The sequence below is a fragment of the Manihot esculenta genome, chromosome 3, assembly GCF_001659605.2.
Source record: "Manihot esculenta cultivar AM560-2 chromosome 3, M.esculenta_v8, whole genome shotgun sequence".
Lineage (NCBI taxonomy): Eukaryota > Viridiplantae > Streptophyta > Magnoliopsida > Malpighiales > Euphorbiaceae > Manihot > Manihot esculenta.
Window position 1 is genome coordinate 31833123 of NC_035163.2, and position 20424 is coordinate 31853546.

The 20424-nt window shown below is 34.5% G+C and overlaps 1 protein-coding gene across 9 annotated transcripts; it reads left to right on the forward strand.

Annotated features, from left to right (window-relative positions):
* Positions 1-193: 193 nt before the first annotated feature.
* LOC110612403 (serine/threonine-protein phosphatase 4 regulatory subunit 3A) lies at positions 194-19812 on the forward strand. Of its 9 annotated transcripts, XM_021753176.2 has the most exons (25): positions 201-390; positions 522-592; positions 3126-3206; positions 3357-3456; positions 3583-3667; positions 3748-3797; positions 4609-4688; positions 4987-5046; positions 5304-5403; positions 5513-5590; positions 6437-6504; positions 7419-7487; positions 7570-7647; positions 7765-7860; positions 8948-9018; positions 9112-9189; positions 9310-9403; positions 10330-10434; positions 16608-16825; positions 16917-17031; positions 17882-18013; positions 18097-18204; positions 18299-18408; positions 18486-18581; positions 18661-19812. In XM_021753176.2, the coding sequence occupies exons 2-25, from the start codon at positions 548-550 to the stop codon at positions 19193-19195; spliced, it is 2652 nt and encodes an 883-aa protein (XP_021608868.1). In that variant the 5' UTR covers positions 201-390; positions 522-547; the 3' UTR covers positions 19196-19812. The 9 variants fall into 9 exon arrangements, 5 of the variants coding, with proteins under 5 accessions (XP_043811147.1, XP_021608868.1, XP_043811144.1 ...); XM_043955209.1 differs by having other exon boundaries at positions 201-592; XM_043955210.1 differs by lacking the exon at positions 17882-18013 and having other exon boundaries at positions 201-592.
* The last annotated feature ends 612 nt before the right edge of the window (positions 19813-20424 follow it).

The window sequence follows — 20424 nt, forward strand, 5'->3', positions numbered from 1 at the left end:
CACTGTTACTCTGTGCTTCGCCTTTTCTAATGGAATATGTTTTACCTTCTGGCAATATACAAAAAAAAAAAAAACAAAGCGCATGGTTATGGACATAAGGTCGTGATTCGTTAATGGTTATTGCGTTATTAGAACAAAGTACGAGGGCATCGACGGAAATAAATTTCCTATCAATTTAACGAACGTGTAGATCAGTCATCAGTGCGCGCATTATTATTATTATTGTTTATTGTTTTTTTCGTCTCTCTCTCTCTCTCTCTTCAATGGGCGAGGACGGTCACTCGCACAGAAAAGAATAAAAAGGAAAAGGGAGGAAAATAGGAGAGAGAGAGAGAGATCGAAGGTTTACTCCGCGACGTCAATGGCTGTTAGGGTTTCCTATTGATCCATGTACTCCAGTCTCTTACTTTTCATTTGTCCTCTCATTAATTTCTCTCCTTCTCGTAAAACCCTAATTTTACGTCCTCAAAGCTAATTTTGCTACAATTAACATCATTGGGGCGGGGTTTTGCGGCTTCCAGTTTGGGTCGTTAAGCGAGGAGCTGACATGGGTGCGCAAGAGAAATCGCAAGCGAACTCCAATTCAATGCAGGTAAATCAGTTTGCATAGCTGAGTAGGATTTTGGTATTATTTTGCATTAAATTTGTAACCTATAATTGGACATGATACTAGCTGGTGGTTTTGAAGCGCGAGTTCACTTCTAAATTAAGCATTCTTTATATTTTGTTGGTTTTTTTTTATTTTTATTTTTTATCTACAACGTCCATTCTTTTGTCAACGGGATTTCGAGGGTGATTGGTATCACTCAATTGCATTAGGTTCCGTGCCATTTTATTGGTTATTTATGCAAAATGGTCTTTTTTGTTTTTTAAGGTTTTTTCTGAAAATTATAATATTATTTGTAGCTGGTGGTTATTAACTTTTGTGAAGGCGTTGTGTGGTGGTATGTGGTATTGTTAAGCTGGTGAGCCAGGAGTATTGGAGTTCTTTTCAGTTGGGCCTGCTGATTTATCTTGTTCACAGAGATGTATTTTAAGAAAGATGCTATTATTAGATCCACTTAGCACTGTTGGTACAAAGGTGTTTCAGAGTTGATGTTATCTTCCAATAGCTGTTTATGCAGTTCAGATGTTTGATAAAAGCACTTTATCTGCACGAGGGTGCAGGTCTTCCCCTCCTTCATTCCCCCTTCTGCATGGATAATGTTTAAAAGCTGGGGTTGTAGTCTGATTTATGATTTACTATGTACGAGGTATTTTTGTACCATAAATCAAAACAATAACGAAAATTTACTATCTAGTCACTAGAACATAGGCGAAATTCATTTGCTGGTCTTTCTGTTTTGAAAAATACATAAACATCCGTGACGCTTTAAAAAGTCTACTAATCTGTCTTTCCGTTAATTTTAACATCTGTTAAGTATTGCAAAGTCTAAAATACTCTCGATACGGAGGGACTAATTAGTAGAATTTTTACAAACATGATGGACTAACTAGTAACTAATGAGTTTTTCCAAATTATAAGCGCTAAATAGTAAAACCCTTAATGGTTAAAATTAATAGAGGGATTAATTAGTAGACTTTTTAAAATATCAAGGACATTTTAATGTACTTTTTCCTCATAACATAGGGATTAAATAGTAATCTTCCCAAACAATAATTATAGTTTTGGAAGCATTTGGGTGGAGACTTGGTGATTGAGGACTATTGTTGTTGTTGTTGGTGGTGGTGAACTAGTTATTAGTTCTTTTTAAGGTCCCCACAAAATGATAATTCAGATTTGAATGCAGGTTATGAATGACAATTGTTGCCTTACAGTTTTCATATTCACTTCCTGTCCTTCTTTATTGGCCTTTCTGTAATCACATGAGTTGCATCACATGAATGTTTTCCGACTGAAATAGTATAAAATGACTATTTTTAGAGACTTGGATGAGTGATGCAATTAATTATTGTGAAATGCTGCAATCAACAAATGGTGAGTGTTAATGATATGGGCAAACTTGAATACTGTCAAGTGTATTTATTTTCGTAATAGTAAAGCAAATCATGAAAATGAGCATTTTATTTATGCTTCTTGCATCTTATGTATCCTATATAGGGGTGGCAATTGGTGGGTCGTGTTTGTGTCAACACAACATGAGCACAAACATGATTATGGTTGGAATGGATACAACACAGTTAAGAATCGTATAAAAAATCTAAACACAATCATGGCCCTTCTATTATATGGGTTACTAATCTAAACACAATCATGGCCCTTCTATTATATGGGTTACTACTAGACTGTTAATATGAAAAAATCATGTTGGTTAATTGGACATGATACAACCGATTTAACATGATCTGCTATGAATCAATCCAAATAATACGATTTGGCACTAGTCAATACGACTCGTTTGATATATTTTGACACAATTTGAATGCCTTTAATCTTTATGAAATAATATATTACATGAAATTTACACATTCTAGCTATGTGGAAATATAAGAATGTATAAAAATTTAACTCTTCATATAAATTCACAAATTATTTACTTTTTTTATTAAATAAAATAGATATCAACTAATTCAAAGTGATAAAACTCTAATATACTGAATAATTTGGGGTGAGCAATTTTCGGTTATAACTGGAAAACCAAATTGAACATAACCAGTTTGGTTAGTTGATCTGTTCAGGTTGGTTTTGTTAGTAATCTATAAGAATTTCAACATGTGACAGAAAGGAAAGGAGGCAGAAATGGGATTCAGAGCAATCAATCTCTTTACTCACTGTGAGAGAAAGAGAGGAAAAGAAAAAGCAGATGGGTTGGTTGATGTGGGTGTGTGTGTGCTTAAATCTTCAAAGAAAGAGATGAGGGTAGATGAAAATTGGTTGTGCTTTCAATTGTGGAAGAAGGAGAAAGAAAGTGGAGGCTGGGATTTAAAGTTAGAGATGAGTTTATATCTTAACTTTAAGGGCTGAGATCATTTCATTTGTAATCAAGTTGAAAGCTTCAGCTTTTAATGTATCTTTGTGCTTAAGGCCTATTTTTTCTTCTTAATGGTTAGCAATGATTTTATTGATAATTGTGCAATGGCCTATTGGCCTCTAGGGGTTTTGACCTTATTTTATTGAATTGCAGCGGGTGAAGGTCTACCGTCTAAATGAAGATGGCAAATGGGATGACCAAGGGACTGGGCATGTTACTGTTGACTATTTGGAGGTTTATTCAATTGTTTGACTGGATTCTTTTTTGTTCTATTAATGCTGCTGAATTTCAGGAACCTAAGTAAAAGAATTAATCCAGTGCTTGAAACAATGGTTAACTAAAATGTGCATTGCATTTTGAAATGTGAGTGTTATAATTTAGCAGAGATCAGAAGAGCTGGGCTTGCTTGTTATTGATGAAGAAGACAATGAAACACTACTTCTGCATCGTATCATACCAGATGACATTTACAGAAAACAAGAAGGTACTTTAGTGGTTACAAATGGCTTGTCATGAGTGCCTTTTTTAGTATTGTTGGCTAATACCAGATGTTGGGCTCTCTTGAGTTGCAGAGTTTGGTTAAATTATCTCTTTATTTAAAATTTTTCAGAGACAATAATCTCATGGAGAGATCCAGAATATTCTACGGATTTAGCATTAAGCTTTCAGGAGACAACAGGGTGTTCTTATATATGGTAATAACTTATGTTTGTTTGTCGTCTTGTTTTCCTTGATTGTTCTCTGATGTCATCTAATGCTATTTGTTTTTGTTCAGGGATCATATCTGTAATGCACAAAGAAATCTGCAGTTTAGTAATCTTAACAGTGAGTGTTGAAATTCAGTTAAAAACCATCATTGTCATATTCTTTTTCGTTTCTTTGGAGATGGTTACCTGGATTTGGAAGCTGGTTTCTTGCTTTCAAGGCAACCTTCTACCATCAGGAGTAACCCTTTGGTGCTGGATTTTTGGAGATATAGTCCATATCTTTTGGTCAATAATTGCTTGTAGACCTTGAGTTTTTCTGTCTATGAGTCCAATGGCTATCTGTACTAATTTAAATAGTTTGCATTCTCATTTGGATTTTCATCTTTACTTGTGAACCCTGTGTTTAACATGATAAATTGTAATTATAATGGGAAAATCTGGATCCATGAGCATAACATGTGGAATTGAATTTGACAATTAGTTAATGTATTAGTTCAGAATAAAAAAATTGTGAACTAGGTAAGTGATTTTCACTTGATATTGCCTGTAGGGCCCTATATCAACTTTTATGGATAGATATGTTCATTCTTGTCCCAAAACATATGAATTGTTTGTGGCCTCTGTGCTATCAACCCCTGCATCTTAACAATGAGATAAGTGGTTAAAGTACTCAATATTTGTTGCCAAAAGAGAAAACTGGACTAGGATTGAGCAGTTTTCAGTTAAAACTGGAAAACCGCTTTGTTTGGTTTTTCGGCTTAATCAGTCTGGTTCGGTTAAAAGTTATAAGTATTTCTGGTTATTCGGTTTGGTTATTTTTTTGTCAAAAACCAAGAAATTAAGGACTGAGTTATTGCAGATGAGACAGACACCACACACAATCTTCATCTAAATTATTGATGTCCTTTCTAAATCTTTATTTTTTGCAGATGAGACATTTCACAGCATAAATAGCGATTTAAGGGACTTGCCTGCTGTTGAACTTTCTGCACTTCCTTTGATACTTAAGGTTTGATGAATATTTTACTTCTCATATTTCATTTTGATCTTTAGTTCTCTGCGTTTCTGTGTCTCTTTGATCTCCACAAGGTATGCAGCCAAATTATCTGTGTTTAGTGATGGGTTTTGTGATGGATTTAGCTAGCAATTTGTTCCATATATAGTGCTGTCATATTTTGTTTCTCTCCTTAGTTTCTCATGAAATTATGTTATTGTATGCTTTCTTTATCATCTATTGGTATGTGTGTGTGGTTGTGGATGATTGCTTAATTAACTAAAACATATATATGTATATATTTTTCTTGTAGACTGTGTCTGAGAGTGGAATTGCTGAGCAGATGAGATTGACAGAACTTATATTGAATGATGTAAGCTTCATTTTAATTCTGTCTTTCCATTTTTTGTTGATTGAACAATTATGTTTTCTCTTGTTTTATTTAACTTCATGTTCAACTGCTAATGAATTTAAAGTGGGTCCTAGATGCTTGGTGGTATTTTTTTCTAAAATTTTTTAGCAGTTTTTTATTTGTATAAATATCCATATAGGTTTAGGGTTCAGGGTTTGAGGTTTGAATGGTTGACTGTTGGAGACTTTCTGAGTAGAATTTATTCTTGTATAATGCAGCAAGATTTCTTCCGCAAGCTGATGGACCTTTTTAGAATCTGTGAAGATCTGGAAAACCTTGATGGTCTTCACATGATATTCAAAATAGTTAAAGGAATTAGTGAGTACCAAATTGAACCCCAGTCAACTTTGTATTTCATTTAATAGTGCTTGTTTTTGTGCCCTTCATCAATTTTTTTAAATAAAAAATGTCCCTTTGTTTGTTGCAGTTTTGCTTAATAGTCCTCAAATCTTTGAGAAAATTTTTGCGGACGAGTTGATCATGGATATTATTGGTTCGCTTGAGTGTAAGTCTGTAAGAGTTCTTCTAATTGTTAGTTTTTAGATCTACTAGTAACCTTCTGTCAACTGTTTTTTGAATGAAGATTTGATAACTAACACTACCTATGGTGATTGCTTACGTGCTTATTCTTAGTCATTTCATTTCATGTGGTATAATTGTAATGTATCTGATAGATTTTAGTCAGTCAGTCACTTTTTGTGCCCCTGATTTGTTTTAATTATTTCATTTCGTTTGGTGTTCATGCAGATTAAGTTTCGCACTTTTCTTAGTAGCGGTCTACGGTTGTTCTTTGATATGCTGTTTATTCATAGACAAAACTTCTATTTTCCGCTTTGCCTCAGAATCTCAGATCAATGTCTTGTTGGGGAAATCCTTTGAAATATGCATTATATCTTGGTAGTCATAATCTCTTATGCTATGTTATTGATGTGTGAATTATTTCATTTTTGATGCTTGGGTTTTTGGGATGTTAACTTTAAATGGAACATAAATAATTTCTGTTTGCTTCTGTTTTTGATAATTTTTTTGTTGCCAATCCTACTGGCTTGAATAGTGTATTGGTTTTAGTGTTTGTTTCTTGTAGTCCTGTCTCAAGGCTTACAGATTCTTTCTTTACATTTCTCATTTATGAGTTATTTTAATTAAAAAAATGACTGTATTAACCACATATTCTGCACGTGATAATATTATCTACTCTTTTTTTTTTGGTCCCAATAATTTGTTATGTAGTCTGCATAGAGTGAAGAGCATGTGGTAAAAGGTTGATAATTCACAATGTAATTCTCACCATGAGTAGTACTTGGTGTTGATGATGATGATGATGATGACTTGCCATAAATTTTGTTGTCAGATGACCCAGAGGTTTCTCACGCTCAACATCATCGAGATTTTCTGAAAGAGCATGTTGTTTTCAAGGAGGTAACTTGCTATTAACTAGTTTCCTATTTCCTTTTAGGCTGGGATGGGGTGTTGCTGGTAGGGTTCTCATATTTCCATTTTTGAAGCCAAACAGAATCTCGGTTCAACAGTTAGAGAAACAAACTTTTAACATCATTTGGCTGTGTCTTTGTTAATGGGTATCCAGTCTAACAGTTTGTGCCTTTGTGGAACTTAGTGTTTTTTAAAATGTTTTTATGTGACACTACTTCTCAATAAGCACTGCAGAAAGTTTCATACTTTTAACAAAACTCTTTCATTGCTAAAGGAAAACACAATAAAAAAAGAGCAAGATACGATTGCTATCTTTAGCAATTACCTTGCAATAAACAAACTAGTAATACAGGACTAGTGCCAAACAACTAGAAAATAATTGTTGTCAAATGAGAAATAGATAAAACGATTTCAAGGACAAGAAACAGATGAAACAAATGGGAAGTTCAATAAAATAGGGAGGAAATCTAAGAAGTCTCTATTCTAGGATATGTAGTTGGAAATGAGAAAAATTAACACATAAGGAGCTAAAAGAAAATTGGAAGACAGCAAGGTCATGTGGTGTGGGTATAAAAAGGGAGTAAAATGAATGAGAAGCAACAATGCAATTCTTTGATCACAGGGTCCCAGATTGCTAAAGGTGGTTCCAGTGTTGCAAGGGATAACCTCTACCTAATCTATTAGAATTGTTGGGTAACTGGTACATACATGAAAAAAGGACACTAACAAATTGATTTCTTTAGTTACTTTCTTTATCGCAGTTCTTGGCTTTGTTCTGTTTTCAAGTTTTTTGCTTCTTTTTATCACACCTAATTGCAGGAAGGGGTAGTACCGTAGGAGATGTATTTACTGAAAGAAGTCATTACTTGTTGCTGACATGCATTCACTTCTTCAATGTTTAGGCCATACCAATTAAAGATCCTATCGTCCTATCAAAAATACACCAGACATATAGAGTTCGCTATTTGAAGGTTTGGATTTTGAATGACGAAATTTCTAGTGTTTCCTTTCCTTTTTAGTGTGCAAATTTTTACCTTTTCTTAACTGTCTCAGGATGTTGTTTTGGCTAGAGTCTTGTATGAGGCTACAGTTGCAAATCTCAACTCTATAATTCATGCCAATAATGCCGTAGTAAGATTTGAGAACTTATTGTCTACACATTGTAGGTCTATATTATTTTCTTCTCTATTTGGGTTACATCTTATGATGTGCATTAGTTGTACCTATAACTTCTGTGATTTCTTCTAGATTGTTTCTTCGTTAAAGGATGACAGTAACTTTATAAAGGAAGTATTTGCGAGGTTGAGATCCCCAAATACATCTGCAGAATCAAAGAAAGATCTGGTAAGTGTAGACATCTAATAAAGTCTGTGCTTCCTATCTGTGAACATTGTAGTGATACTGTGCTATGTATGAGTTTTTTTTTATTTGTTTGCCCACTTTCTCATTCTTATGAGACTTGCCTTTTTATCTATTTGTCCTCTTTTTCATTCCCAGCTTTTTCAAAAAATTTTTAATGAATTGAATAACATGAAGTTCTAGATTGTTTTGATCTTCAACCGGTTAGTTTTTTGTGGGTACACGATAGTTCCCTTGTTTTGTTCTAGTGAATTATTCAAACATGTTCAATTTTGAGAACTCGTATTTTGTCCCAGTAATTCTCTCATTGAATATGAGGCTTAAGAAATGGTTGCCAGTATTGGTTCTTCTAAGAGATGTAATAGCTTACCTAATTTATGGACTTTCCCTTTTCTTCTTACTCTTTTGGACCATTTTTTCATTTAAGTTTTAACCTTCGATTATCAAAATGTGGACTTCCTGAACTTTGTCAGGGTGTCCTTTCTTGTTGAATATTTATTTACTAGGAAATGCAAAATGTCTTTTCTTGGGATCATATTTTTGGGAAATGCAATTGTCTTTTGATTAGTATTGTAGATTCAGTTAAATGCCATTGTAGGTTAAGGTGCTTGTGATTCCAAGGAACCCAAAACCAGGAAAGTGGCCGGATGAGGTGTAGGCCAGTGAGAAGAACAAGGAAGGTTTTGGTGAGAAACATAAGAGCTGGGACTTTAAACTCTGATCTTTGATACTGTGAAATAAAAAAGAAGAAATTTTGGAATCACTAGCTTAATAATTCCTTCAAGCTCTTGGGAATTAGATAGATTTTAGAAAACCCTAAATAGGAACACTTAATTACAGGCCTAAATATTTTCCTAACTAGTGTGAGTAACTACTTCCTAAAATAACAGGGATTTGTAGTTTATTTACAGTTTCTTAGCGGCAAACATCCTAATGTTTATTTTTGGATTCTCCCAGTACAATATTGCATTTCATGATTCTGATGCCTAGTAATAAATATGTACAGCTTTGTGGTTGGGTTTTTATGATTTGTTTTCCTGGTGTTGTTTCTTTTTTTAAAACATCAAAATAGGTATATTTCCTGCATGAGTTTTGTAGTTTAAGCAAGAGCTTGCAGATGGTCCATCAACTCCGGCTGTTTAGGTATGTGTGTGATTTTTGCAATTTCTTAGTTATTTATTTTTTAAAAATGGCTTCTATATTGTTTTTATGCGTCGATGTCTCTGATTCTTGTAGGGATCTGATGAATGAAGGTATTTTTGACATCATGATGGAAGCTTTCGAGAATCAAGACAAGAAACTTGTATTAACTGGGTACTTGTGACTGTTTACTTTATGCAATATATCACTTCGTTTTTTTTTTGGCTTCCCTGTGCAATCATATTCTTTCATTTGGTTTTTTATCCTAACAGGAAGTCATTCTTATGGATGCAGGACAGATATCCTTATTCTTTTCTTGAATCAGGATTCAAATCTTCTGCGCTCCTATGTTGTTAGGCAGGAAGGAATTCCACTTCTAGGACTGTTGGTATGTACTCATGAGCTGGTTATGTACCTACAGTGCAGGGATGGATGTAGGAGTGTTTCAGTTGTGTGCCTCTGATAATTTTTTTTCCTAATGTCACTGCATCTAAATAGCTGCAACTTTAATGTTACTTTTGATGTAATTACGCTCTTAAAGGGGCGTGGAATCGGTTTGTTTGATTCCGAACTGAACTGGGAAAACTGATTAGTGGAAATGTAAAAAAAGGAAATTTACAGTGAAGTCCTTGAAATTTAGCAAAACCCATGATTTAGTCCTTGCCTTTTTACTAGGAAACAATTTAGTTCGCGAGGGACTATTTTTTTAACAAAATAGTCTTTCTATTAAACTTAGCATTAATCAACCATAAATTGAACACGTCAACCCAAATTGAAAAGGCTAAATTATCGCAAATATTAAAATTGAAGGGACTAAATTATTATAAAAAAATGAAATTTGAAGGACTAAATCTTTTTACTAGGAAACAATTTAGTTCGCGAGGGACTATTTTTTTAACAAAATAGTCTTTCTATTAAACTTAGCATTAATCAACCATAAATTGAACACGTCAACCCAAATTGAAAAGGCAAATTATCGCAAATATTAAAATTGAAGGGACTAAATTGTTATAAAAAAATGAAATTTGAAGGACTAAATTGTGAGTGTGACTGTAAATTTAACAAAATGATTATTTTGTTAACAGAATGAAACTTTAGCTGCTTGTGTCTTGTGTCTTATTAAAAAAGCTGGGTCTAAATTGTGGGTTTTTGATAAGTTGATCCTACTTGGATGGGGTGGTGTTATAGTAGTATTTTGTATTAGTATGTATCCATAATGATTTCTAGTGTATTCTGCATATTGTTTAATTCCATTCATTTGTGAGATGTTGGCACAAGTGTTGTATTCAAGGAATTAAATATTGTTTAATACAGGTTAAAGGTATGATAACAGATTTTGGGGAGGACATGCACTGCCAGTTTCTTGAAATTCTCCGTAGTTTACTGGACTCCTATACATTATCAGGAGCACATGCCCAGGTACCTTTCTTAATAGTATATCCTATTGCGGAGCTGTAATTTTTGTTCTATTAAGCGTCTATTTGGCATTGTTAGAGCCTTGTTGAGAAAAACATATTGAATAGGTTAGTTAAAGGGTATTAAAAATTGATTTTTCTTTTCAAACTATTTTCAACTTTTTTTTTTTTGGTCAACAGCGTCTAAGATGATGGTTTTTCAAAAGCAGCTTTAGCCTCTCAACCTCAACTCTAAATGGAGCTTAGCACTTTGTTTGGAGGTGATAAATTAGATCTTAAAGTAATGTGTACATGGGCACCTGTTTGGGCGCAAGTCTTTTTATTTTTGAAGGAAGTGTTAGGTTTTCAAAACATCAAAACCCCTCACTTCCTTAACACTTCAAAGTGGTAGATCTTGGAGGTTTTAACAAGTAATAATTTTTGTGTTACCCATATTATCCTTAATAAATTTAAAAAATTCCAAGTATTGTTGAAATATATCTCTTTATATAGTAAGAATATTAGGCATAGTTATTGAACCTGGACCGGATTGGCCGGTCAGACTAGTGAACTGGACCTCAAACCGGTCCAGGTTTGTAATAGGACTGGATAAGGAATTGAACCTGTTGTACCACTAGACCGTCGAGAACTGATTCAACTAGTGAATAAAATAAAAATTTGCAAAGCGCTGGAGAGAAAATTTGAACTTAAGACCTTAAAACAATTTAAAATCACAACCAATTGTTCCAACTTAATAATTATACATTTTTATTCAACACACACACATATAGAATGAGGTGTTTCGTTTTTTTATATTAATATTTCTTATATATGAAAGAGATAGGTGTAAATTTATTTATTTTTTGTTACTAATAAATATAGAAAAATATTTAATAATATATTTAAAATTAATTACTTTTATATAAAATTTACACACATACTCATACATGCATATATTGAGGTAATTTGTTTTTTATATTAATGTCATAAATATGAAAAAGATAGGTATAAATTTATATTTCTATATTACTCATAAGTATAGAAACAATATTTACTGATATATTTAAAATGAATTACTTTTATAAAATTCAAAAGTACTATTAAATATATACAAATGTAACATAATCAATGTTGTAGTTTAATTTTAAATGGTAAAAATGTGATTAGTTAGATTAATTTATTTATTTGTATTACTAGTTGTTATATTTAATTAATTTTTAATGACCGACTTGCTGGTTAAACCACCAACTCAATCATCCAATCCTTTCACCAGGTCAATGTCCGATCGGGGTTTAATAACACGGATATTACTATACCTAACCTTACCTTTAAATACCTTCTGAAAGCAATGTAAGGTTGTTAAACCATTATATTCCATACCCTCATCTGAAACAAACTAAGGCTAAGAAACTCTACTTTATCTTAAAAACCTTACTTTACCACCTTACACTCCTCCAAACGTAGTGTAAATGTAACAGAAGGTGCGCAATAATCTTCTACACATGCTTCCAATTTTGTTCTGCTCTTCTCTGAGCTTGTATTATTTTTCTATCATAAGTCATTAAGCATGTATTACATGCTAAAATACAATCTTGGCTTGGCTTGATGTGCCTCTTACTTTTCAAGCCTAAGTTAATCTGTATTTGCTGGGAGTCTTGTTAAGGATCCTGAGATCATATTATAATCAACGGGAGTTAATCCACCAATGGTTTGAGGAATTAAACTACTACTACTACTACTACTACTACTACTTCTTTATGAATTTGATTTTGTGGTTATGTGACAGATTTGAATTATTATCTGTAAGTAAAATGCTGGGAAAGATGGGGTGTTTTTCTACCGGCTGTTATTTTGTGGATTTGGTTTTTCTTGATAGTGTTTATTTCCTAGTTTGATGGCTTTTGAACCTGTTTCTATATTCTTCTTTTTCTTCTGCTTTAAGTGTGCATGTGATATGAAGAAGAAGAAATATTGGAGAAATAGACACAGCTAGTATTGAATAAAATGGCTAAAAGCTTTTCACAGAGAATTTTTCACAAATTCAGGTTAATACTTTGTCCTTCTCACTAACTTCTTTGACAAAAGATAATGCTGAAAAGGAAAAATATTCCAGGAGCACTCTTCTGTCTAGCAAACAGCTAGCCCAGCAACAGAGCTGAAATTGAGATGAAAATATCCACACCCTTCTGTCATGCAGTTTCTTCCTTTATTACATGCTTCAGATTCCTCCATTCTGTTAGAAGGACTAGATGGCACAAATTGGCATCTCCTTGTGAAAAGAAGGCCGTAATTTCCTCTAATGGATTAGCTTCTTTGTCAGTTCTTGCCCATTGCTTGATTCTAGAACTTCTCTATTTCCAATTTCCATCTCATCCCTATTTTTTCTGTAACATACTCTTAATGTTTTTGGGTCATGAATCTCATCTTCTGGACCTTTAGTTGAATTCTTATCATTGCCAACTTCTTGAAAGCCAGTCCTGTTCTCAGGCTGAAATATGGAAACTGAATTTGAATATCAGTCGAGTTCATCCAAGTTGTTTCATTAAGATGATAGAAGAACTGCACCATTAAAGACACATCTAACATCAATCGTATCAACAAGTTCTGCCAGTGGTATCTTCTCTGCTGTCTCTGCAAACAACTTTCCGTTCATTGCTCCTATCCTGCTTGCTTTTAGCTTTGTCAATGACAATGGGAAACATGTGATGGAAATTGTACTGTACTTTGCTGTAATTATTCTGACAAATTATCTATATTTGTTTTCGCTGACGTACAAACCTTAGTTGCACCTCTCAAGTTTTTTGCCTTCATCTTCACCCATGGTATAAATTTGATGTCTGGCAACCCCAACACAAGTGCACTTGGAGCTGATGCCTTAGACCATGCCTCATGTGCAACCCCTAAAACATTTTCGGTCAGTCTTCCATTTATGTAGATAATTTTGGCTCCATCCTATTCCAATAGTAGACTTGATCTGTACAGATCATGATACTCATCCCTTGATTATCGCCAACAATCTTAGAAACTGAACTAGAAATAAGCCCAAATAGTTGCGCACTTCAAGGTATTATCAACATTTGCCCCTCCTTGAACCCTTAAGCTTGTACATCTGATCTTATCTTAGACTTAACATAAGCTGTGACTGCCTCTAAAAATTTCATCAATATTCCTCCACATGTAAACTCATCTTCAATAACAAAAAGCATAAAGGATTTCAGCAATCTCGATGAATAAACATGCAAGAGTTGGAGACATGATAGAGTGAGAAGCTTGGCACTATACATTGACTTGTAAGCCAAAGTAATCACCTCAGAGAAATTTCTGAATAGATTGATGCCGACTTCTCCTGTCAGCCTCGAGAGTACTGCGACATCCTGAGTTATCAACAAAACAAGATTTGCTGCTGATTGAGGAAGCTTGGTAAGTTGGGTTGGATCTGGAAGTTTGGCAAAGGTCTTCTAAAATATAATGGATTGATGTTGAGAGGCCGGTCTGTACAAAAACTGTTTTTTGGATCCCTTGGTCAAAGCCGGTCTTAACCCACATAAAATAATTCCTAACTCGAGCCCGTGTATCTTCATTTTCTTCCCTACCATAGCCTTGAAAGGCTCAAGGCGCCCTAAGACCCAAAAGGGGGTTTGGAGCCTAAACACAAGGCGCAAGGCGCAGGCGTGCGCCTGAGTAACGCAAGGCGTACATAAAAAATTCAAAAATTCATTAAAATTCAAGTAATATAAAGCTAAATATAATAATGTGAAGTACCAAATATCAAATATTAATAGTTAAAACATTAATAAAAAGTTCCTAAGTTAAAAATAAAGCCAAGTTTCTCCATCACACAATAAAACCAACTATTCAATATTCACAATTCACATTTATCATTTACAATCACAAATTCATAATCAAATACTACATTATAATCTTTATTTGCTAGCTAAACTAGCTATCTATATTCACAATTCACATTTATAATCACAAATTTTTATAATGCTTGTGCTCCTTTCACAACCACAATTTATGGATAATTAACATAAGGTAAAAAAAAAAAAACAAAAACATTAATGGACGGAAGCAGTAGGTTGGTGGCAAATGATGGAACTATGGAAGAGCAGCCATCGGCAAAATGAACATAGAAAAGGGCAGCAGCATGCTGGCAGCATTTCGGCAGTACAACAGCCATAGGAGAGAAGGAGAAAAGAGAGAGAAGGAAGTAAAAGAGAAAAAAAAGGGGAGGAGAATGATAAATTACAAAAAGAGAACAAGAATAATTTACCTGGTATGTTAAGATTCTTGAGAATGAATCTTGATTCTTGAAGATTAATTTTTCTTTTTTTTCTTCCTCTCCTTTTTTTTTTCTTTTTTTCTTTCTCTCCTACGGCTGTTGCTTGCTGCTATGACGTCTTAAAATTTTAAATCTAGGGTAAATTTGTTGCTATTTATATACATGGCGCCTTGAAGGGCACGAGCGCGACTCGCCCGTGCCTTGTGCCTTGCTCGCCTGGCGCCACCCCAGGTGCCAGCGCTGGTGCCTGGTGCGCCTCAGGCGCGCCTTTCACAACACTGTTCCCTACTACATTTTCAGCAAGAAAACACAGAATTTTTACGGCTTCTATTGCTGATTTCCCTTTCTTTTTCTCTTGCCACCTTTTGAGGGGGATAAAGCTTCTCATGTGATTTAATTCTTGCCATCTCTTTCTGGGGATCCTTGATATTGTATTGCAGATGAGAAATCTGAAATCTTCGTTATTAGGGCTAGCTGCAAGATTGCTTTGCAGCACAGCTTCACCATCCTCGGACACTGAACCTAGCTGATGAATGGCAATGAATGGCAATGAGTTGTTGAGTTTTGGCAATGTGCCATCCATACTACCACAAATCTAATGTGAACTGGTCCCAATTGAGAAGCTTTGTCAAAGGTCGCAAAACCAGTGGAGAGGAGCTCCCTAGTTCCTCCATACTCACCAATGCCTTGTAAATTTTCATATCCACATGAGTGCAAAAGTATCAAAATATAGCTTCACTGATCAATCCAGCTTTAGGGCTCCACACTTGTGAATTTGGGTACTTCCATTTTGACGCCAAGATTGGAGCTTCTGCGAAACACAGGGCTGGGGCACTGATTTTATTAATTGCAAGCTGACCACTAATTGAATGTTGATGGATGTATACATTGAGAGTTTTGACGTTCCAACTACCGCCTCCCTCCGTATCAATTCTGTAGTAAATTTTGGTTTTGATTTTTTTTCTTGCTTGCATGGTAGGTTAGTAGTTCTGTTGAAAATCTTCCATGTTCCTCTCTATCATCTCCATGAGTGCGTTTTGGTATTTCGGATTAAAATAAAGATCCATTGTAGATTTGGGGTTCTGGCAGGTCGGACCAATTGATAGAGTTAGGAACAATATTAAATGAAGAAGAGACAATGGAGAAGAGATACAAGCTAGTGTTGAGTACAATAGCTGAAAGCCTTTTACTGAGAATATTTCTTGAATACGGGGTAATGCTTCATTCTTCTTACTAACCTCTTGATACAAAATAACCTGAAAGAAAAATATTACAGGAGCGCTCTTCTGTCTAGCAAAAAGCTAGCCCTGCTAAACAGCTGAAATTAAGAAGAAAATATCCACACCTTTTTTCCATACAATTTCTTCCTCTATATATGCTTCAAATTCCTCCATTTTGTCAGAAGGACCTGGCGGCACAAATTGGCATCTTTGTGTCAAAAGACTGCCGTAATTTGCTCTAACAGATTAGCTTCTTTGTCAACTCTTTCCTGTTGCTTGATTCTAGAACTCCTCATCCATATTTATTCTATGATAAGACTCTTGATACTTTTGGGTCATGAATCTCATCTTCTGGGCCTTCAGTTGAATCCCTGTCAGCATGTCATTCCATCTCCATGTTGGTGTCACTTTGTTGATGTTCTTAGTCTTTGCTCTAAATGGTATATTATTCACCTGATTATTTCATCATGTTTTCTCAGTTCTATTTATAAAACTGCTATTGATGAGATTTGGGTTTTTTATTGCAGTTGTTGCTTTTTGAATGTTGATATGTGTTTTGTATGTGTTTCTGCTTGTTAGAGAGACTGGTCAGTAGAACTTCAATGCAAATTTAATTCCTCTTTACATGTCCTCTCAAATATTTTACTTGAGCATTCATTTGATAATGACTGATTATTTTGTATATATTCAATGCAGAGAGATAATATTATTGAGATCTTCTATGAGAATCATTTAGGCCAATTAATTGATGTTATAACAGCATCATGTCCAGTTGAAGTCATTACTCAATCAAGTGGTAAATCTTCAGGATCTGGTGGAAGAGATGAAAATCAGAATAGCGTGAAGCCAGAAATACTCTCAAATATTTGCGAATTGTTATGCTTCTGTGTTCTGCACCATCCTTATATGATAAAGTAAATTTTTGACGGCTTGTTTGCAATCTTATTAAATGTATTTCCTGCAGCTACTTTTTGAAATTTGAATGAGACTTTCTTCTGTATCCAGGTGTAACTTTCTCCTTAATAACGTTATAGATAAAGTTCTCACGCTAACTCGAAGAAGGGAAAAATACCTTGTTGTTGCTGCTGTTCGATTTGTTCGCACTATTCTTTCTCGCCATGTAAGTCACTTTGATGAATCTTGAATGTGGGAATACAAGAAATGTATAGGGAATTCTTGCCTTAACATTGTGGACATATTATTTTCCAATGTTAGAATATTTGTGGTATTTCGCCTTCTCTTATTGTAATACTTCTATGCTTCTGTAAGGATCTTTAATGGATAGTGTTTTAGAAGGGGTTCTATGTGTGGAACCATCTAACGAGAAATATTTAAACATAAAACTTGCTGGAATTAATTACATATACATCTAGTAAACAACTTGGGGGAAAATGAAAAGTTGCTATGGATTATCATCAAATAGTTCAATGTTGAAGATTCTCTATAGTCACTTGAGATAAATTTTAGCTGATTGGCCCAAATTTTGTTCTGCTGGCTCATTTCTGGTCGGTGGCCAGTTTTAGGCTTAGGGCAGTTCACCTATTGAGCATATTCTAGGAATTCATCTTATTATCTTTGACTCGTTGTATGCATCTTTCTCCCTAAAAATTATTGTAGGATTTTGTTGTTTTAGGCTTAAGGTTAAGAAGAGTGTACTCTGTGTCATGTTAATATGCTAGTTAGTCCTTAATTTCTCTTTTATTTGACAGATTCTCATTAGACTTGATGTTCTATAGCTTAATTGTATTGCAAATGAGGTGATTGAAAAAAATGCAGAAGAGGTATTATTTTTGACAAAATAATGCACATAACATGATGATAACATGTATTTGATAATTTTTCAACTGACATATCATATGTCATTGCCATTTTATTGTCATTGGAATTTTTGGTATGTTCCTTAGATTAAAAGTAGAAACCTTTTATCAGCATTTTGTTTAATGTGCCATATATATATATGGCAATTACAGGATGAGCATCTGATAAGTCATTTTGTGAAGCACAACCTTCTCAAACCAATCATAGATGCCTTCATTGGCAATGGCAACCGCTACAATCTGCTGCACTCTGCTTGTTTAGAGCTTTTTGAGTATATCCGCAAGGTGCTCATGTTATTAATGCCTATTTGAACTTCCATCTTGGATGCATTTGGAATTTCTCACATTTGGAAGTTTGTTTCTTGTAGGAAAACCTGAAATTATTGATCAAGTATGTAGTTGATTCATTTTGGAATGAGTTGGTCAAATTTGAGCATTTGGCTTCCATTCAGTCTTTTAAAGTTAAATATGAGCAGGTACTCTTTCCTTGTACCTGTTTTCTGTAGTTTGGTATTGGTTGTGTTTGATATTGCGATTATTGTTTACAAATGCTGACCATTATAATTGCAGTGCCTAGAGCATTGTGCAACAAAAAATGGTGGCAGCACATTTGATTCACGAAAACGAATTGATGAGCGTGCTCTAGAAAAAGAAGAGGAGGAATACTTCAATGAGGACAGGTATGTTTTATTTTTATTTTCAATTGAACTTATACCAGGAACTGCTCTCATGGCTTTTGAATGTTATGCGGAATCAGTGATGAAGAAGATACAGCATCCGCATCACATGCCAAAAAAGTTCAGCCTCAACCTGTGCTAGCAAATGGTGTATCTGCAAGCTATCCATCACTAAGGTATTTTTAAGTAGATCATAAAAAATTTACAAGTAAAAATATTTGTAGATATGATTTATATTTTAATCTTCATGTTTAGTTCAAGGTCTGGTGGACTGGTTGATTATGATGATGAGGATGATGAAGACTATAGACCACCACCTAAGAAACAGCTGGAAACTTTAGAAGACGACGAAGGAACTATGGAGTCCCTCAAGTTGAAGCGCAAATTGCCTTCTAGGGAAAAGGAAGCTGAACAAACAAAGAAGCAGCGATTAGGTAAACCGTTAAAATCAAGAGATAGTGTATTTGCATCTTTGTGTTCAACCCTGAGCCAGGCAGTGCTACCCAGTAAGAAAGCTGCAGGCTCTGTGCACTCAGCACCTCGTACAACCAGCACAAACAAGGGCTTAAATGAAGAAAATCGTCGAGAGAAGGAACCAGCCATTTCTAGAAGCTGTTGTAATAATAGCAGCCACTCAGGAGACGAGAACATTAGGGAGAAGGAATCTGCTGCTGCTAGAAACTGTTGTGATTGCTTGCAGAGCACATCAGAAAACAGACAATTGAGTGTAGAGGATGGCCTGTTAATAGCGCAAAACTCCTCGCCAGAAATGGCTGTTAATGGATCGTGAGTGATCTTTCAGAATCATGTTACAGTAGTTGAATTGTTTGCTTGGCTGTTCTATTCGAACCGTGGATGTCACAAGGAACAGCATACCTAGAAAGGAATGAACCAAGGAATGGCGGGTGAATTCGGTTTATAGCTTCGAGTTGATGGTAGGAGAGTATACTGTATAGTGCCACCAAGGGTAAGGTGGAAATACTTCATAATATGGGGGCAGTGTATCCCTTGACTAGGTTTTCTGATGTTGAGCCGAGCAATTGTTGCTTTTGTAGAACAAACCGTTAGCATTAATTTTTCTGATCTCTCTTTTTTTAACAATTTATTGTCTTTCATTTTCTTTTTATCTGTCTTCTTATATCTCCCTTCATGTTAGGTCCTGTTTAGGAGTGTGAACTGTGAGGAAAGGGCATCAATACGTGCCCTACATAGGTACTTTTGTCGTTCAGTTTTGTTTTGGGGTGCTGGGTGTAATAGGGAGGAAGGTTGTAGTGAGATGGTCAGAGGCCATAACTTCCTCAAATTGTAGTAACAAGTCTCATTATAGACCGATGTAAATTACAACTCCAACTGGCTGTTGCATAATTTTGATAGTCTAAAAAATTGTTTCCATTATTATTATTATTATTATTTTAGCATGACTATGCGAAGTAATTGCAGCAATTGTTTTTCCCTCTTCCCTTGTATATGGATTGACTGTTGTCGCTGCGAGTCTTCTGTTCCGTTCCCTTCTATGGCAGGCGTTATATGCTTTGGCATGTACTAATTTGCTGCAACTCGTGACTAATTGTATTTGAAATAATACTCTTCTGTTTATGTAGACTAAAGAGTTAACTTCATTCCATTCCTCATTCCGTAGTGTTGTTTAAGTATTATTATTTCTTTTAAATTTCGTTTTTATCTGATATTACTTTTACTATATTGTTTACTCTTATCTTTTTACTCTGTTCTAAAGCATAAATTTTAGTCTTTTTTTAAATGTTTTCTACTGGACTCTTATTGGATATAATTTTGAAAAGTAAAATTTATGAGGGTTTTTATAATAATTTAACAATTTAAAAAAAAATGAGAGTATATATTACTAACTTTTAAGTTCGAAAAAACAAGAGGATTATTATATTTGTGTTAGCACTAAAGAAATTGAAAAATATAGGTGAAAAGACTAGTTGATTATTGTTATTTTGAGCCCAGATGAGGGGAGGATGTGAGCTACGGTGCATGTGTTTGGCTGCCACAAGT